Consider the following 21,554-nt stretch of genomic DNA (forward strand, 5'->3'; position numbering starts at 1 on the left):
ACGTCATATGTTTGTAGTGTATATACGAACCTTGGTTTGTTTTCTTTATGTGTTGCGGCGTGTGAGTGCTGTTGGACGAGTTCCTGGACATCAAAACATTGAGAGAGAGAGAGAGAGTGCTGTACAAATTGGTAAGTGCACAGTAATAGTTAAATATTCTTTTATTTTGTATAAAATAAAAATGTTACAGGAGTAAATGTGAATTATACGATGTTCGTGTAGCGCTTGCTAGTGAATCGAGTCGGACCTTTCAATCTGATAGCGCGAAAGGTTTATTGGATGCAAATATTTTACTCTTTATTTTACTTACCTTTAGAACATTTACAAGTAGAACTGATTGATTTCTGTGTGAAGAACTTAACATGATGTGAAAACAATGATTTAATGCACAAAGTGACGTGCAGGTTTACTTTTGGCGCACCACACGAAATAATTGTTGAAAAATTGATACTTTCATTGGTTTCTTTTATATTGTCTCCTAAAAGATTTCGCTAGGTAATATTTGAAAATATCTCACTATGAATAGATAAAATTCAAGGAGGCCACCAGAAGTAATTGTTGAAAAGTTACGATTCTTTTTCGATTTCCATATAAATACGCCTTCGTGGTGTATGACATAAGAACTACAGTCCAAAAACACAACCAGCCTGTCCTAAATGATCACAAAAAGCACGAGTGCGATCTAACCGAGCCAGGGCGGTGCAATGCTGGTGTGCCTGCGCGGGGTACGTCCGTGGGAAGTGGGCGCGTCAATGATCATGGGTATACGCGTAAGCGAGGGTAGTAAACCTAAATGGGTTTTGGCAAACATACGAATTTGAATAGAACTTGTCATGGTGTCATACTAGTAACGCTCCACATATAAACATAATATACAGCTTCTGTACACTGTGCAGAAGAACACCGCTGCGCCTGTGGAAAATAACATGTAATAGAGTCATCTTTCATATGCACTCAGTTATTTTATCGAGTGACGCGGTGGCTCAGTGGTAGAGTGTTCACATCCGGTACTTTGGGTCCGTTGTTCGATCCAGCTCGCGCAGTGAGCACTGTGGTGCTGGTGGGTTTTCTCGGGGTTCTCCCGTTTCCTCTCACAATCTTCGTTCCACCATTTCACTTATCTCTCATCACCCTCTCCTTTAGCCTAACCGACATAAACGTGGGACGTAAAACTTAAAGATTTCATTTCTGTTTTTTCAGTTATTTTAGCACAGAATTGTGCTGTGTCCAGGTCTTAGAAAAATGTAAATCTGGTCCTGACAATTACACACGACACAGGGAGAAATATCAGATTAAACTGACGAACGTAATTTTGGCAAATACAACCATGTTAATAAATATTGCTAAACGCGCGAAGAATATTGAAGGTAGATTGTACCACTGATTTAAATAATTTGCATATTGTTTTCCTGTAAAGCATTTTTACAGCGCATCTTAAGTGTTTTAGGCATCTTTAGTCTATACAATTAATTGCAGGGTACGAAGAGAGCAAAGCAGCTGCTGGATAGTGAACTTTCGCCAATTATATTCTTGAAAAATAAATAAATAAATAAATAAATAAATTAAATAAAATGAAATCTTTTGCTTTTAGTCTCACGGTTATGCCAGCTATGCTCAAGGTGACGGTGATGATGAGAAATGAATAAAATGACGGAATGAAGAAAGTGGGAGGAAACGTGAGAATCCCGAGAAAACTCACACACAAGGTTTTTGTCCACCATAAAGCTTACTTGGCGCTAGCTGGGATCGAACTAGGGACCCCATGCACCAGAGTGAATGCTCTACCACTTAGCTACCGCGGCCTATTACACTTTTGTTCATAAGCAGACTATTCAATTCATTGTGTTGGAAAGTTGAAGGGGGGGGATCTGAGGTGTCCCGTATTCTCATGGAGAAAATATGACAGGTTTATTTACGCTGTAAGATGTTAATTTCATGTAAGAAATTTTAAAACATTTATTTATTTCATACAACATGAATTGTATCTTTGTTTTAAATTAATAGACCCCTTTTGGTATTCATATTTTCAAACCCTGGTTTAAAAACACTGAATTATACAAAATAATCCACGGTTAGTACTGGTTACATATATTTTAATATAAGGTGTATGAAAATGCGGTATCCATAAAAGTGCTAGTAGTTTGAATTAAATTTATAGTGTGGAAACTTGTTTCAATACTTGAAATACATAGTCGTTATAAATATTAAGTATTGGAATTTTAAAATGCGCGGATTTGTGTCCTGTCACATAGACTTTTACTTTTTTTTTTTTTTTTTTAAAAAAAAGGTAATATAGAATTAGTCTTTAGTTAAGTAAATAATGATAATTTTTTACGACTTCGCACAATAAACCTTAAACGTCATTTGTGTTTGTATTGTAAAAATAAATTGCGGAATTCTCATAAAGGAAACGGACCAGAATATATTAAATTGCACCATACGTTCCAAATGTTTAGAATTTTCTTTGAGAACTTGAATTTGGAGGTTTTCGTAATGCACACCATGGGCCATAATATAAACATTTTCTTCAGTTTTTAATGGTAAATGTAATGTTTTTAGGTTTGATACCCTGAGAGAATCCTACCACACAATCAGAAAAGGGGGATAAAAAGAGCTTATAATATTAAATGCTTTTCGTTTCAGATTAAATACTTTTAGTTTCTGCCCATTCAAGTGTAATGAAGCAAACTGCTCAATCGATGGCTTTTAAAACTGAAAATAGGTCTATTTCTCGTGGTTTGTTTCTAGTGTTTTGTTTTAATGAATGCATTTTATAACATTTAACCTATTGCACTTTGTTGTACGTTTACTTTGGAACGCAAGATATTTTATAGAGGATACTGTTGTTGAAATGTTGCAGTGTGCGAAGCACTACAAGTGACGAGTCTAGGAGAAAAAAAAAACACTTTTTTCAATTTTTTTACAATTCGAAATCTGAAAGTGACCGAAGTTGAGTCATCTTTTGATATGAAGGTTTTTTGGTGTTGAATATCAAAGCAATCCTAGTAACGCTCACTTTGGCCTACTTATCCGGCTAGACTCTTTGCATTTGACGACTGCTGTGGTATTTGAAAAGTGTCGGACAAGGCAACCACCATGTTCAAATAATGTGTGTAAAAATTAGAATAAACCATTTGATGTTTAACATTTTGATCAAAAATATTCTTTTTCAATGCAGATGCTGTTATGAAATCACATCCCAACACAACCCAAGATTCAATAAAGAAATATACAAGGATTTGCGAATCAAGCCAAAACGAGGTTAACTCGAAGGTGAGTAAGCAATTTTACGTTCAAGTAACTAACTAACTCTATGGCCTATGGAACCCGGAGGTTCAGTGCCGCGTTCACAAAAGCTCTCCACTGACTTCTATCCTTAGCTAATTGGATCCAGTTTCTACTTTGTATTCCTATTTCTGCGAGATCCATCTTAATGTTATCCTCCCATCTGCGCCTAGGTCTTCCTAATGGTCGTTTTCCTATGGGTCTACCAGTCAGGACTTTGAAAGCGTTTCTACTTTCTTCCATTCTAGCTACATGACCTGTCCACCTAAGCCTCCTAGACTTGACGACCCTAACAATGTTGGGTAAACCGTATAAACTATGTAGTTCGTCGTTATGAAGCTTCCGCCATTCCCCATTCTCGTTCCTCTTGGATCCGAATATTCTTCTGAGGATCCTGTTCTCAAATACTTTCAGTCTATGTTCTTCCCTCAGAGTAAGCAACATTGTTTCGCAACCATACAGAACAACAGGCATGATTATCGTTTTATATATTTTAAGCTTCAAATTCAAGTATCACTCGGTTATTTCATTACAGGTATAATTTATTAGTTCATTGTTTGATGTTGTGTTCACTCGAGATACACACAATCTCGCAAGTCGAAAACCCTGGCACGCCGTATGCTTTCTTCATTTGTCACTTTGTTAAACGAAGGTTAGAGACAAAAGACGACAACCAATCAGAGTCGATTTTACAAATTGACCGAAGTTTACTTAAACGAGGTTTACTGAACTTCGATTTTCAATGGTGCAACAAAAGTCCGGGAACCACGTTTAAACTTGAAAGTTTAATTTTGAACGCGTTTAAGTGAACGCTCGTTTAAACTTCGTTGGTGCACACGGCTGCGAGACTTAACCATGAACGTTGTTGGTGCAACATACATTTACACCGAGCTTGGTTATGACCCTCGTTCAACAGTTGAACTTCGTTGGTGCACACGGCCGTTACAGCCGTGTGTACCAACGAAGTTTAAACGAGCGTTCACTTAAACGCGTTCAACATTAACCCCTTCAGTGCGTAATTTTCAGATGCGAACCGCTGTAAAAAGTGTAGTTTTTTTCGAGAACTTTGGATGTTGATTCTAAATCTGTTTCAGAATTACTTACATCAGAATCACTAATTAATAACTCTTCCTCGATGTCAGCATGGTTGAAATATCGTTTGGAAGCCATTACTGTGCTGTCTGCTCTCAAACAAAACAAAGAATGAAAACTGTATTTGACGAAGCACAAACTCTATTTTAATTTCTTTCTTCCTCCTCTTCTTTTAATTAAGCAACAATTGAAACAAGCTGAGCGCAAACTCGCTAAATATTGTCGGGATAACATTACTCATACTATGGGCAAGTATATTCGCCATACGCAATACAAAGTAGCCAGAGCAAAATGAAAGCATATATATACGCCATCCGCACAGCAGGTGTGTTTTGAAGACACGAGTTAACTCGCCACCCGCACTGAAGGAGTTGAACTTTCAAGTTTAAACGTGGTTCTCGGATCTTCGTTGCACCATTGGAAATCGAAGTTCAGTAAACCTCGTTTAAGTAAACTTCGGTCAATTTGTAAAATCGACTCTGATTGGTTGTCATCTTTTGTCTCGAACCTTCGTTTAACAAAGTAACAAATAAAGAAAGCATACCGCGTGCCGGAGTTCTCGACTCTCTAGATCGTGTGCATCTCGACTGAACATAATCAAAGAATGGACTAATAAATTATACCTTTAATAAAATAAGCGAGTAATACTTGGTGTTGCAATATTGGTAGTAGATTTTAGATTAGATTGTAGCGTGTAGTTTTATACGAATCCATAGTATAAGTAGTAGTAGGAAAGGGCTAGAGGTCCGCAGGGGTTTGTTGGGTTCTGTTCTCCGTGCAGTTTTACTATACGTTTACACGTACATTTTATGTCGAGAACTGAACCCAACTAACCCCTGCGGGGCTTCTGACTTTTTCCTACTACTACTAATACTATGGATACGTATAGTAAAACTGCACGTTGTTCTCGACATAAAACGGACAAATTAAAGACGTCTGCAATTTTTTCCATATATTTTATAATCTGTGGATCCGTAGCCCCTATAGTAACACTGCACTATAAAGATTACACTAAACTTATAATAAAGAACAAATATAATGTGAATCTATATGGACCAGTGGTGATTTCATGAATTGACCGGGGGGACCATGAAATTTCCTCATGACCATATCCTATAGGTCAATGTTCCGTTAAGGGGGTCCAGTGTCTTTGACACCACTTGTTTCTGTTGATTTTCGTTTGATTACATAATATAACGTTAAATTAGGTTTGGTTAGATTAGCTTAGGTCTGGTTAGCTTCAGGGGGTCCAGTGTAGTTTTGGACCCCCTTAACGGAACATTGACCATCCTATCATCCTCAATGTGGATTCCTAGTACATTTCATCCCCAGTATATTAAAATTCGCCACCACTAGAAAATAAAAATTAAAAAAAAAAAAAAAAACTTCTGGAATCCACTGTTGGAGAAAATTGATTCAACAGTTATTCATATTTCATCGTGAAAATGTTATTCTAATACCTTTAACATTCTTTTCCCTGTTGGTGTTTGCCTACAATTCCTAGTTAGCGTAGGTAAAGTTGAGGAGCTCTACCATTTATTCTTTCCATTTATGAGCTAACGACTTCTGCATTTTTAGTTTCTCACCTGTCCACCAGCTACGCACACATTTATAATATGTTTGCAAACTTATATATTATAAATACAACAAGTGCAAAAACCACGCACGAATCTGTGCTAAATGGCCGAAACAACCGAAGTTTGTATCTATTCCGATTCGAAGCAGGGCACAATTTGAGGGGTCGCTCGTGATTTTCTCCGCGAAAGCAGGCACATTAGCGATGGTGGTGTGTGCATAAGAAAATACCACTGTTTAAAATATCACCCTCCTGTTTTGCGGTGCAATTTCTCAAAAAACATTCGTTACACATGTAAGTAATCTGTGATTATAGAAACAGCGTTAAAATGTATTGTTCATAATTATGCAATTATAATGCAAAACTAGTTTGTAGTGATCACCTACTACAAATTGGTAGGCATTTTTTGTACTAATTTGCTCATCACTTCAGCATATGGTTCTACCGAATTTCAACGCTTTTTTTTACATTTCCAGGTTAGATTAGAGCTTTCTTTTACCAGAGCATGCACTAAATGAAGAGCGCCATTACTTTAGGATGGCTCAGTAACGAATAAATAAAGTGTGGACGTATAGCATAAAAACTACTGTGTATAAAACACAAACCAAGTTATGCTAGGTGGCCACTAAAAAGCACGAATGCTATCTAACCTAGTTACAGTAGGAGCGCAGTAGGGAGCCCCAAGCGTTTGCGTCCATAGGGAGCAGGCGCGTAAGCACGGGGTATGTACATAAACGAAGACAGTGGAAGAGCACACTTACATATACTATAATTTCTTTATCACTAATAATTAACTTCAATATGCTGTGATAAATGGTAATTACTTATATTCACATTTTCATTCCTTCATGAAAGATATTTCACTCGTTTTTTACCTATAAATTTTCTATTTGGTAGAACTGCCTGCTGAAGTGAACCATTAATTTGCTTACACCATGGCAAATTTGCCTGTTCACTACGGACGCACCTCGAATATAGCCGAGCAGCTTCACCTTGGCGTAAACCGTAATAGGTTCAAATATAGCTTGTAATGAGTAGCTTGCGAAGTTTCGTACGTGGTTTTGAGACGTGTGGCTTTCACTAAGTTTCTATGTGTCTTATACAATTGTACGCAATTGGTTGATAACACTCTAGGAATAACTGGGTAATGAGTTTTACGAGGAATAACTGGATGAGAAATAAACCACATATACTTTTTTTTTTTTTAATCAGCTCATAGAATTTTCGACAATGAATTTTCTAAACAATTTTCCAGTAAAGGTTAACCTTAGGAGGGCATAAAAGTTATGTCTATAAATACAGTATTTTTTTTCTTTTTTTGTCAAAACTCCATGCAAATAGCATAAAAATCCTTATCCAATTATTTATCGTAAAACTTATTATCTAGTTATTCCTCAAGTGGTATTAACTTGTGCGTACAATTGTATAAGACACATACAAACTTAGCTTCATATAATGAAAGCCACACGTTTCAAAATTACGCACCAAACTTTGGAAGCTGCTCGTAACAAGCTATTTTTTAACCTATTACGGTTCGAAGGTGAAAATGGAGGGCTATAGTCGAGGTGCGTATACCTGTAAGCAAATTAAGGGTGAACTCGAGCAGACGGTTCTACCAAATAGAAATTTCATAGGTAAAATACGACGTGAAATATTTTTCATGAAGGAATGAGTGTGAATATAAGTAATTACCATCTATCACAGCATATTGAAATGAATTATTAGTAATAAAGAAATTATTGTATGTTTAAGTGTGCTCTTTCACCAGGGTTGGCTGGTTTAAACCATGGTTTAAACCAGCTGGTTTTTTCAAAAAAAAAAAAAAAAAAACGAACTGGTTTAAACCAAAAAACAAAAAAAAAAAAAATGCTCGTAAAAGTGTAAGTGTTTGTAAAATCTTGATGAACACACATTTGTGTGTTATCACGTTTCACTCCCGTATATTATTCGTATTATATTCAGATCTAACTTCCCCATTCATTACTCAAAAAGATTATACTACAAAAGCAACTTTTTTTTTTATAAGTTTATAAATGTTTATTGTGATTTTTTGTAGTTGTTATTGTTATGTAGTTGCAATCGAAGAAAAATTCTAAATATTGTTTCGTTTCAATGTTTACTATTGATAAAATACATCGAAATGCCGTACTTTGTGTGTGTGTGCGGGAGGGGGGGGGGTCATACAGACCCCACGAGAGGCATTTAGTGAAATAAGTATTTTTGGTATCTATTTATGTATAATGAGTCTGAGCCACAGTGGACTCAAATAATTCGTATCTTTATTCACTTTTCTTATTGATATGCAGATTAAGTCGGTGTATTTCTTAAATTTGGACCAATAAAAGTCGTTGTTAACTAACTTGAACTAAATTAGTTCTTCTGTACTCCGTAGTACTTTGAAAATGTCCATATGTAATTCTGTGTAATGGTTTCACTTTGCAACTGATTATCTTTTTGTCCTTCTGAAATGACTCTTGACAGTTATATTAAGAAGCATGTAAAGATCAGTACAACGTATTTTTTTTAATCAGGATTCCTTCGTTAGTGAGTCGGCAGACGTATCGCATTTGTGGCCAATTAGTCCTGGTTCCGAGTTCAAATAAAGGACAATTTCTCTCAGATGTGACTCGAGAAGCGGTTTTTATTCCGCTTTAAAGTTATGTGACCCCTTCCAGCATAACCCAGTTGTTGCATAATAACATCAAGGCGAAACAAACTTATTTCTGTCCATATGTGATATGAATATATAGAGCAAATTATTTAAACCATAAAAACCTGGTTTAAACAAAAAAAAACCTGGTTTAAACCAAAAAAACCGGGTTTTTTGGTTTTTTTAATAAAAACCATGGTTTTTGCCAACCCTGTCTTTCACTGTCCTCGTTTATACGTATACCCGGTTGTTGACGCGCCTGCTCCCTATGTATGCAACCGATCGCTATCGTTCGGGTCTCCCTACTGCACTCCTACTCTAACTCTGTTAGATAGCATTCGTGCTTTTTGGTGGCCACGTAGCACAAGTTGGTTCGTGTTTTATACACAGTAGTTTTTATGCTGTACGTCCACACTTGATTTATATGATACTGAGCCATCCTAAAATCAATCCGCAAGCAGTAATGGAGCTCTTCATTTAGTGCATGCTCTGCTAAACGAAAGCTCTAACCTAACCTGAAAATGTAAGAACGTGTCAAAATTTGGTAGAACCGTCTCCTCGAGTAATGAGCAAATCAGAACCAAAAATACGTACCAATCTGTAGTAGGTGATAACTACAATCTAGTTATGCACTATAATTGTATAATTATGAACCATACATTTTAATGCTGTTTCTATAATTACATGTTACTTACACGTGTAACGAATGTATTTTGAGAAATTGCGCCGAAAAACAGGAGGCTGACATTTTCCACACTTTTCTTTTCCTTATTCACACACCACCATCGCTAATGTGCCTGCTTTCTCGGACAAAATCACGAGCGATCCCTCAAATTGTGCCCTGCTTGGAATCGGAATAAATACAAACTCCGTGGTTTTTGCACTTATTGTATCTATAACATATAAGTTTGCAAGCATATTATAAATGTGTATGCAGCTGGTGGACAGGTGAGAAACTAAGAATGCAGAAGACGTTAGATCATAAATGGAAAGAATAAATGGTAATGCTCCTCAACTTTACCTATGCTAACTGGAAATTGTAGGCAAATGCCAACAAGGAAAAGGATGTAAAAGACATTAGAATAACATTTTGATGATGAAATATGTTGTTGAATCAATTTTCTCCATCAGTGGATTCCACAAGCTTTTTTTTTTTTTTTTTTAATATTTTCTACTGGTGGCGAATTTTAGTATACTGGGGGATGAAATGTGTTAGTAATGAAAATATTGGGATTCCGCATTGAGCATAGGTCCCGATGGAATTTCATGGTTCTCGGGGAGAAATTGCCCTGGCCAATTCCTGAAATCATCACTGGTCCACATATATCCACATTAAATATGTTCTTTCTTATAAGTTTAGTGTAATCTTAATAGTGCAATTTTACTATACGGAACCACATATTGTGAAATATATGGAAAAAATGCAGAAGTCTTTAATTTGCCCATTTTACGTCGAGAACAGCGTGCAGTTTTACTCTACGTATCCATAGTATCAGTAGTAGTAGTAGTAGTAGTAGGAACGGGTTAGAATCCCCGCAGGGGTTAAGTTGGGTTCTGTTCTGGACATAAAATGTTCAAACTAAAGACTTGCCCATATTTTTTTTATATTTTACAATCTGTGTATCCGTATAGTAAAAGTGCACCGAGAACAAAACCCAACAAACCCCTGCGGGACTTCTAACCCTTTCCTACTACTACTAGTACTACTACTTTACTATGGATGAGTATAGTAAAACTACACGCTACAATGTAATCTAAAATCTACTACTACTAATATTGCAACACCAGGTATCACCATTTATTTTATTACAGGTAGAATTTATTAGTCTATTCTTTGATGTTATATTCAGTCGAGATGCACGCAATCTCGAAAGTCGAAAACCCCGGCACTCGGTATGATTTCTTCATTTGTTACTTCGTTAAAAGAAGGTTAGAGACGAAAGACGACAAGCAATCTGAGTCAATTTTACAAATTGACCGAAGTTTACTTAAACGAGGTTTACTGAACTTCCATTTTCAACGGTGCAACGAAAGTCTGGCAGCCACGTTTAAAGTTGAGAGTTTAATGTTGAATGCGTTTAAGTGAACGCTCGTTTAAACTGCGTTGGTGCACACGGGTGTAAAGAGCACTTTTGATGGTAATAAATAACTTTTCTTCCATGATTACTCATCAGTTGAAGCATGTGCTTCGGTTATTCAGCGATTTTTTTTTCTTAAAATAGCACTAAGAAACAGTTAAAAATTCAGTAGTCATTATGAAATGAAAGTAGTTGTCACTTCAAAAGCAGTGCAATCTTCATATCGTCCCTAGTATTCTTTTCAAATAATGAGAAAATAAAAATACTCGTGCAAGTTTGAACCAATGCAAGAAAATCCATATTTTCAGGGAAAGCACTTTATAACCACATGGAGGGTGTAATGACGCTGATTTTTATATGTTTGTAGTGTGTTTGCTTACGAGGAAAGTACACGAATCATGAGAGTTGGATTTTTATGAAATTTTGTGTTAAAATTAAGTTCTAGTTGCTAAGCAGGACAGTAGTGATCATTCGTTTCACAAATATTCCATTGAGCTGCTACATGCATACCATTTTGAAATCAGGTAGGCAATAAAATGTGAAGAATACCTGTTTGGATCCGTCAAGAAGGAAATATGGGCAGATCCAACACAACTATTGGAAATCGGGGTCGACAACTTATGTTTGAGGGCACTTCCAGTGCAATGTCACCATCTTAAACGCCGCCATATTGAATTGCAAACATAGTATAAATGAGAATGGGGTCATGTGAGGTATGAAAGACCACTGGAATTGTAAGCAAAGTCTACATATCTGCTACCACTTGTGAGTTAATAGCTGTCTCACACAGGAATGTATGGAAGCCATTCGACCCTCGAAAACATCTTTTGGTGTGTTGTAATTAATGAAAGATAAGTTGCTTATTAAAATATCCCCGTGAGGAATCTTTGATGGATGGCCACATGTGATGGAATACTGAGCTAGATTCGTTCTTTGTAGCCTGCCTGAATTCAAAATGAAGGATGTTTCTATTTATAGATAAAAATGTTTCATTATAGTAACATTTTTTTCGAACCTGTTACTTTGACATGTTGAACATTTTGTTGATGTTTATTCTAAACAAAATCCAAGTAATATAAACAGGTTATTGTAATAGGCTCAGGAAAAACAATAAACAACTTAATAACTTTTATTCATGATCACAAACCATCCTTAAATCTGGATTCAGGCAAATGCTACTACGTACATTAAGTCTAGTCAATGCTGCAAGAATGACGTTACATAGACACCACGCCGCCATATGCACTCTGTTCTTTGTTTCCTGTTCCCTGCTAGTTGCTTTAGTTCTTTCTTCGTGAGTTTTATTCGATTTTGTTTCTTAGTGGTATGAATTCGTTTTTGTTTTAATAATATTTTGCCTTGTATCTTTGCTAGCTCGCCACAATAGAAGGAATTTGCTTATTTTTCCATATCATGTGGTAGCTATTTTCTCATGAGAGGATATATGAGTGGGTTACCAATCTGTTATTGATTTGAATCATTTTCTCATGCGCCTTTGCATCTAACGACGGTGTATTCTGTTAAACCATGTGTGGAAATAAAATTATGCTAAAACAATTATGTTTACAAAGAATATTCATTTTGCGTGGTGTACATTTTCCATAACGGAAGAGGACGTCGGGTGCATATAGGGCCAAGCCACATTTTCCAACTTCCCAAATAATACGTTTTAAAAATTTAGAGCAGTTATGACCAACGTCTTGGGATTACGGAGTCGAAGATTACAAATTCCGAAACGTCGAAGGTCACAGGAGCCATTCAATTTTCAGGAACTTCTTTATATATTTCATCATTTTTCAAGACCGCTTTGGTATTTGTGGTAATAAAACAAAGTGTCTGCAACCATCAACTTTGTCAACCATTTTAGGAGATTCGGGGATATATACATTATCCCAAAACACCCTAAAAACATAGGTGCTATAGTTGAAAAAAAGAGAAATAAAGTAATGCTCTCCAAGACTATACAACAAATGAAAAATGTTTAAAGCGAATAGTGTCCCTCACGAAACGTTAAGAAAAATTGTTGTTTTCGAAAATGTTCAAAAAAAAGCATGATGTTTTTAAAAACTGAAAGCTATGTTGTTCCTTATGAAAAGCTAAGAAAATTGCTTGCTCGATTATTCACCAAATCAGGAATCACTTTTAAAAATCGGGTACCGAAGTTCATAGTCCTCCTTACAATTCGAGTCTTGTGAGGCAGCAATTCAACTCTTTGCTTGTGTTTGTTCTAAAATTCCTGCAATAATTAGCATTAAAGTAAATGATTTTAATGTACAACATACATGTCATCATGAACCAAAAGTACAAGGGAAGTCTTATTATCTTTCGAAAATTTGACACACAACGTTTGTATATTTAAAATCACAAATTGGGGTAACAAAGAATCTCGAGGGTCCCATGTGCTACCTTCAGTTGTATGAGGATTCCAAAGTCTTATGGCCATTGAATCACAATTCAGTGATATAAAATCGCAGCCCGAACTGTTGGACTTAAACTAAATTTGATGCGAAGGTATGTCTTGAAGAGCAAGTTATGTCTTGGAGAAAAAGAGAATTTTGGCCAGGTCGCCATCTTGAATGAAATAGGGCGGCCAGTCAATATACGATTAGAAAGTGCCTAGCGCGAACAACTAAGGCTAGAGAAGCGGAATTCGCTATCATGGTATATCATGAACAGTAGTTTGCGGATAATTACAAAGTATTAAACAATTCGCAATCTTGAGTTTATGACCACCGAAAGTGGATCATTAGGTATAGGTTACATTAAAAACACGATCCAAAATAGCGGGAAAACGTATATGAAAAAGCTGCACAGGCTGAAGCGCTGGAGCTAGAGAAACGAAATTTGTTCTGATGATTGTATCATGAAGAGTAGTTTATGAAACAATTGCGAAATTTTCAAAACGATACCGTTTTTAATGGAAAATGAGCACCAAGTATCGGAAGCAAACTGAAATCATCGGAAGCAATACAACGTACGTGATTTATTCTGTAGACATGTAGACATAAAACTGCCATCCGTGTCCTCAGATATTTCCTTGTCAATACGTGAGAAATTGACTCTCGTCTTAATATCATGTTGATAATCGAATGTTATAGCGCAAATGCATAATTCTTTGAATTTTCATTTCAGAGAAGGCAGAAGCAGAAGTACTCCAGTTTCCTTGGATGAGAGCAGAAACACCACTCGAGTTTCAATGGATGAGAGTGGAAGTGCTACTCGAGTTTCATTTGAGGAAAGCGGAAGCACTATTCGAGTTACTCTGGATGAGAGAGCATCCTCATCTGGAGGTGGCACTCACAGTAGCACAGTCTCAGTTTCCAACAGAAGAACAGTGATGGCGAAAAGTGGTGATAGGTCTGTTTTGAGTTTGTAGTTTTTGTTGGGTGCTATGTTGAAGGAAAGTTGCACATAATGAAGTGAGAGTTGTTTAGCCTGCATGCGTATGAAACAAGACCTATAACTAAACTTAAGACTTTGTTCATATATGGCTGAAAACGCATGGTGATAAGTCTGTTTTGTGCATTTAGTTTTTCTTTTTTTTTTGTGCTAAATTTGAAGGAGAGTTACACAAAGTGAGAGTCGTTTAGCTTGTATGCGTAACGGAAGAACAGTGATTACGAAATATTTGTAACTATTTGTAAGAAGTAATCCGAACAACTTAAGACTTGTTTATATATGGTTGAAACCGCACACGGTTGATAGATCTGCTTTGTACATTTAGTTTTTGTTAGGTGATAATCAAGGAAAGTTGCTTATAATGAAAAGAGAGTCGTTTAGCTTGTATGCATATGAAACAAGAGTTAATGTTTACCATCGGGGTAGTTATCAACAAAGATGCATTGTACATAGTTTCCAGTAATATAACTGTTTTGTTCATCCACGAGATAATTTGCAGCATCTGTGCTGTAGGTAGTGTGCTATACTATGAACTGAAAGATCAACATCATTCAAATACCACATTCACTATGCTTTATATATATATATATATATATATATATATATATATATATATATATATATATACAAACTCGTATTACTTCCGTGAAATTCGTATAATTATATTAAATTTTGACAAAATGGTCGTATGGTATTTTGTGAGCTGGTCAATGATATCGGCAGAGAACTGGGTTTATAAATCTATCAGTTGGTATGACTCAAGCGGCTTGTAACTGCTAAGAAAAGTTACCCCCAAAAATATTCACCTGTTTTTCGAAATAAAGTAATTAGCATGAAAAGGGTGTAAAGTGTGAAGTATTTTTATAATTGAGTATGTAGGGAAACTGCATGGTACGAATGGATTTTTAGATATATTGTACTTACCTCACGGACCTCGTTTTTGACAGCATCGACCAAAGCATGAAGACCGACAAATAATAGTTAAAAACCACAATGTAGTGTTTTATAGTTTGTGACCTCGGTTCCAGATAAAAAAACTGAGAAATGGAGAATTTTAACGTGTAGCAAAATATTCCTCACCAGAAAACTCGCCTACCTCAACTTCCTACCTCAAATCGCCTCCGAATTTGCACCAAGCATGGCGAGCATATATAAAACACAACCGGATGTTTTTGTTTCTCAATATAAGATAGTATTTAACTGAAATAACTGATTGCAAATAAGAATTTTGAAAATGAATCCTGTATCGTGCAGATGCTATGCAACCAGTTTGTGTGAGTGATGACTGGGTCGCTTCTCGATCAAGTGTGTGTCTATACGCCAGATATTGGCACACGTTTGTTTCTGGATGCATGTTCCGATAGTTCGGGGGAAAAGCTTCCGGGTGTGTTCTATCTCTGCTTGATGCGAAATCAGGTTGATTTGAGATATGAAGAAGGCAGAGTTCAAAATTTTGATATTTTCTTCCATTTTCGCACGATTTTCAAACAAAAAAAAAAAAAAATGGTGGGAAGCGTTGTGAATAGGCTTCAGATACTGGCATCTGGTACTAAGTATTTTTATATATACACAACAACTTACTTTTCTCAACTTTTTTTTTCTATAAAACAGTTTGTTAATCTCCTTATGAATTCTGTAATATGATCACTGAGTATTGTTATAGTTTGTAGTACATTGTCATTCTAAAGTCAAAATCAAGCAATAAATATATGATGCCCTTTATTTACCGTATAGTATTTTTTTAATGTTTCATCCTAATCTTATTAGTTATTTTTATCTGCTTGTTCTCACACATTCTAATGCGGTTGTGCCATTACCATGATTTTTACTGTTTTTTTTTCGACATGATAATTTAGAAAAGGCTTAATCCTTTGTTCTTGGAGCCATCTGGATGCCGCCATGTTTGTTTATGCATTTGGAAGTGGCTGTTTTCCCTTGTGCATTATCTTCGAGTATAATGTGTTGTTATTGGATAATTTGTCGTCAATTGCTACTTTGCTGAGTGATTGTGCAGCCGACTTTGTAAAATTTTGGATTAAAATGTACAGGCCAAATTCGTTAAGAGGTCAAATTTATTAGATTTGTTTCAATGACTCGCTTTTAAGTCGAAATCTCCCTACGAGGAACCAGAGAAACTTTCCGTGTCCATTGCAAGAGTAAGTGATGGAATAAACGTTGATGTAACCTTCAGAAATATTCAGGTTTAGGCGTTTTCTATTTTTTTTAAGTATTTATGTATACACATATATAAATTAAATGACGTTAAAGTAGTCGTTAATAAGTTACTTCTTATTTTATGAACAAGAAAAGTGCAGCTGGAAGGTAGCAAACTATCTTCTATATTTGCTCTCTTCAAAAGGATGTGGGCTGATAAGGGTCATTTTTCGCCCATCGAACACCGGAAAAATGTAAAGTGTCTATAGAGGCTAGATACATTCTGTTCTCTCATAAGTCGAAAGACACACTACCAAAATAAATTGATCCTCATATCAAAACTTACACAGCGTCATATTATTATGAGTTTGGTTTATTTAGGTTCATCGAATCCTTCTTACTACAAGCCTATGTCAACGACAGCAAACATTGTCAAAATGACGCAAAACTACTTCTTTTTGGGCACTAATTTCTATGACTTATTTTCTTTCTCACATATCTATTATATTCACATACAAAACATATCTTCCAATATACAGACATTGTAAACTTGTCTGAATCGGACTCTTCACTTTTCCGGTATTCGATGGGCGAAAAATTACCCTTATCAGCCCATGTCGTTTGATATTTTTATATAGTTGTACTAGTTTCAAGACAATTGCTGCAAATTTTGATTAAGATATGTAGAAAAATTCTGAAACTAGTGAGGTACAAGTCAGAATATAAACTGCTTGGGATCTAAAAACTATTAAAGCATACGAAACACAATGTCTCATTCCGATTACATTTAGACAGAACCTGGAAATAATGAAAAATATCTTCTAAACGTCACAGGTGATTACTCCATGTATGATACCGGAATGGTAGATTGTGTTTTCTGTTTTAATAATATTAAATCGCAAGCAGTTATTATTTTGACTTAAACCTCGATCACTAGTTTCAGAATTTTGATACATATTTTAGCCTTATACCAAATTTGCAACAAACAATACCTTCTAAATTTGCTACAAACAATACCTTATAAATTTGCTACAAACAATACCTTATAAATTTGCTACAAACATTACCTTCTAAATTTGCTACAAACATTACCTTCTAAATTTGCTACAAACAATACCTTATAAATTTGCTACAAACAATACCTTATAAATTTGCTACAAACATTACCTTCTAAATTTGCACCAAATATTACTTTATAAATTTGCAGCAAACATTACCTGATACATTTGCAGCAAACATGATCTTGCGATCGTAAAAACACTTTCTGCAATGTTGCTGCAAACCTTTTAATATTTTTACCAAATTTATCAGCTCATTTTCGGAAATTTTGTCAAAAAAAATTTGCACAAAATATTTGCAGCAAAGTCCTGGCAAACTTTCTTGCTGTGCAGTCGCAAACATTTCGTTTGTATTGGCAGATGTTTTCGTTTTCTGAGGCAACTTTGCTGCAAACTCAGCCAGCGTCAACTTCGTTATTTGCATTGAACTTTCGGCAAATTTTCTCATTTGAAAAGGCAAGTTTTTTGCAAACTTTTTAGTTTGCCTCTGCAAATTTTTAAACATTTTTAAAAACTTTTCTGTGCTATCTGGGAGGGACCCCACGCACCAGGGTGAATGCTCTACCTTTGAGCCACCGCAGCTCCTGGTGCAGTTTTTGTGGGTTTCATTTCAAAAAGTGTAAGGGTGATCTGGAAGCGAACCGGTTAGCTTAGTGATTAACGCGTGAGCACAATAAACCGGAGACGCGCATTCGATTCTCTGTCCAGTTATACATTTTTCGCTTTTTGTATATCAATGTCTTCGTACCTATAGACGAATTGATCTGATATGAAATCAGTTTTTTTCTGCGTGTATCATACATGCTATCTATTGAAGCAAGTGGGCCTACATCCTGTTTGAAAGAATGATGGGTATTTTTTGTTTTCCTGATCATCCAGCACGTACGGTTGGTGCTTGTTTTTCTCACGAGTGATCATTTGAATGTGTCATTTTGTTTTAGGAGCATTTCTGATGGGAAATTGTATCCCCTCCGTGAATTTGAAACTTATACACTTTTAGTTATCAGGGTAAAAATATACCAATGAAAAACATGAAAATACTCCTATATCAGATGGTTCCCCCCACCTCCTCGTAACAAAGTCTGAAATAACATTGTTTATTTTAATGGATAGAAATAACGCAAAAGGGGAGCATTATTTCTTACTTAAAATTACACTGACTTAAGTACCCAAATGTAGAAAAAACTTGACGCTACATTTCATGACCCCTTGTCATCTTCCTCGCGCTTGTATTTTTCTTAACAAGAAAGTAGTACTGTCACGTGTCCATCGGTGAAGGAGTTTGGTTTGTTTGGCATGATATTTTTTGCAATATAGAAACCGGAAATTGTAGTGTGCTTCTACTTCCGATCTTAATGTATGTTCTTTGGACGCTTAATTGATTGAAGAAAACTACTTAATGCTATCTATTGCCGTTTTCACAACCAACGTTAAAACTGAAGCGAGTTTTCTGTCATTTCTCGTTTAAATACAGGTTAAGAGAAGATGGTACGTACTTACGCTCAGAACACTAAATCGATTTCAAAGATCCACTTTTAGCTATCTCTTAATATTTTTTTTCTGTGTAGATCAATATTAAATTGGAAACAGTAGTAAACTATTACCACTTCCGGTTATGGTGGAGGGATACGGGTAAGGATGGAATATTTCCGTGATACGCAGAGTCGATCATAAAAACCGTTTCTCGCTATGTTACCATTTTTGTTCTATGGCAATGGACGTTGAAACTGAAATGAAACCTCTTCTTGAGATCTTGAATCCATTCTAAGAAACCGCTTGTGGCTATCTGGTTCTGGTCTACGGCGATCAATATTAAAATCGGAAATGATTCATTTATGTTGGAGTTAGAGGAGGATAGATGGAAATGCATGCAAAAAGGCATTTGGTTATTGGTACGATTTGTTAGACGAAAGAGTGAACTGCGTTACTGTCAATACACTGTGATCAAATAAGTGGTTTCTTGCAGTGGTGCTATTCTAATTTTTTAACAATCTGTTCTCTCTGTCTCTGTATATATAGCAAATAATGCACCTTCACCCGCGTAATAAATATCGCTGAACCGCGTAGCCACCGTACCTTCCTAGGGAAAAGCAGCTGTGAATATTAGTGATATACAGGTGTAATTTAATGATTCAGTCTCTTGAGTTGCAGTGTATTACGTTGCGAAGCTTCCATTTGTGCTCACTGTATGTGTTTTCATTTTAGGTGAAAAAATAGACGAGGAAAGCTTTTATTTGTTAGATGAAGAAACAATTAAAGCATTAATTCCTGAAGCAGGTCCTCGCTTAAAATTCCGCAAGAAATGGCAGGAAATGACATCATCATCATGTTCTTCACCACCTACAACACTGAGAGACGAAGACACAGATTCAACCTTAGACGTTTTCTCGTCTCCTTGTGATGATGAGGGTAGTAGTATTGAAACGTCGACATGTGGAAGCCGAACTCCGTCGCATTCCCCTGAGGAGCAAGACAATGATTTAAATTTAAACTTAAGAACACTTTTGGAAAGGAAATGTCCAGATCTGCTTGAGAAGATGGATAATAATCAAGGGATTAATATTCTAGAGAAGTACAGTATCAACCGAATTATAGTAGATGCTTTTATTGAAAAATACGGCTGTCAGCCAACTACAAAGCAAAAAACCAATCTTGCAAAATTGATCATAGGATCGTTCCCTATATTGAAGGGAAATGGTGGCAGTGGATTTGTGAGTATCACACTTGGCTTTTATTAGAAATATATCTTTTGTATTGATGATTGTAGTTTAAAATAGTGGTTCTTAACATTTTCGACCGTAGCATTCTTTGGGTGAATGCGATTGTCTTGATGCTCCTGTCATCTTAATCCAGTTCACCCATACACAAGGCTGAATGTAAGACTAGGGCAAAGCAGTTTAAGAACCATAAAACGCTTCAATTATTATTATTATTTGTAAAAAGCGTACTAAAATGTATAATAGCTTTTGTCGCATAATATGAAGAAAAAAAAAAGACTAATAGGTCATGCAATCTTAAATAGACTATTAGAACTTTGTTTCAGAACTCCCTTTGGAAACAAGAACACTCCCTGACTATTAGTAACACCCACGTTGAGAACCACTGGTTTAGAACCGCATATGAAAACATTAATTATGAGTTCTTCAAACTATTTTGAAGTTCAAATGTGTTGACTTTGCATGCGACTTCACAACATGTTTAACTACAGTAACAGGAAATGGATTACAGATTGTGATTTATTTACTGAAGTTCAGAATGCTGAGAAACAATTCATATACCCTTCAATGGTGTGTCAACATTTTTAAGTAGCTTTATTAAGCATTCTTATATGTATTTTTTTAAGTATGTGTTGTTGCATATCTGTTTTCCTTTTGGTTCGTTTATGATTTTTTTTTTCTTCAGATTGATAGTGAATTCGAGTGTTTATTTGGTGGACGATCTAATGCACTCACTCTTGACTTCGGGCTAATTGCGGACAAACTAATTTTACAAGCCCGAAATTGTGGTCGGAAAGCAGCAGAAGACGTAGCTTCCGATTTCCTTGCGAAGTATGGACGAACTACGGATATTACTGCAGAAAGTAAGTACCATTTGTATTTTTAATTGTTTTGGCATGAGTAGTACACAATAGGAACATGTTTAGAAACTGGATTTTCAAGTTTCTTCATGTGGCCGGCAACATGAAGAATAGGGTTAAAGAACATCTCAAGTGCGAAAATATCCTCTCCGTAAAATACATGAAGCCAGTTACAGTGAATTCTGAAACATAAAAATTTAGCAACGCTTAACACCAGTTTCTAAGGAAGTAATTGTATTCTTTTAACAACTGTTGATAAATTCCTTAGTTGTTCGCAGTGTATTACACTCATCGCAGTAAAGCGATTAGCAGTGTTACAGAAGGCAATCCATGTATTATGGTTTCTTCTGTTATTTCAGCTGCAAGATGATCTACAACTTCACGTAACAATTCATTAATTCCAGTATCTAGTCATTAACAGTATAACAGTGTTCCGCCGAACAGTATAACATCTAATACAGTACCTATGAATTTAATGCAGAAATACAAATTTCAGTAAATTGAGAAGCAGAAGTAGCAACAAATCTCGCATCAGTTATCAAAATTAGTCGATGAGATTGTAAACCTTTTTAATTTCATTCTTTTCGTGCTTTGTTTTCATTATTTAATTCTTTAGGGTTTGTTCCGGAATTTTGAAGTTTGCCAACTTATCTTTCCATTGGAGGAGAGAATGAACAGAAACTAC

At 35.8% G+C, this 21,554-nt stretch overlaps 1 protein-coding gene and 1 long non-coding RNA gene across 2 annotated transcripts in view; both read left to right on the forward strand.

The window, feature by feature from the left end:
* LOC145663540 (uncharacterized) lies at positions 1–15,781 on the forward strand. Its single transcript, XR_014127176.1, has 3 exons — positions 1–131; positions 3,179–3,273; positions 13,814–15,781. It is a non-coding gene; the product is annotated as an uncharacterized LOC145663540 (long non-coding RNA).
* Positions 13,878–21,554, forward strand: part of LOC145665098 (uncharacterized) — a 12,914-nt gene continuing 5,237 nt past the window's right edge. Inside the window, exons 1-3 of the mRNA XM_081732370.1 lie at positions 13,878–14,049; positions 19,444–20,003; positions 20,695–20,872. Coding sequence (XP_081588496.1) covers positions 13,878–14,049; positions 19,444–20,003; positions 20,695–20,872 — 910 coding nt within the window. The remainder of the gene's footprint in view (positions 14,050–19,443; positions 20,004–20,694; positions 20,873–21,554) is intronic.

The sequence above is a fragment of the Thermobia domestica genome, chromosome 11, assembly GCF_964235325.1.
Source record: "Thermobia domestica chromosome 11, izTheDome1.hap1.1, whole genome shotgun sequence".
Taxonomy (NCBI): Eukaryota; Metazoa; Arthropoda; class Insecta; order Zygentoma; family Lepismatidae; genus Thermobia; species Thermobia domestica.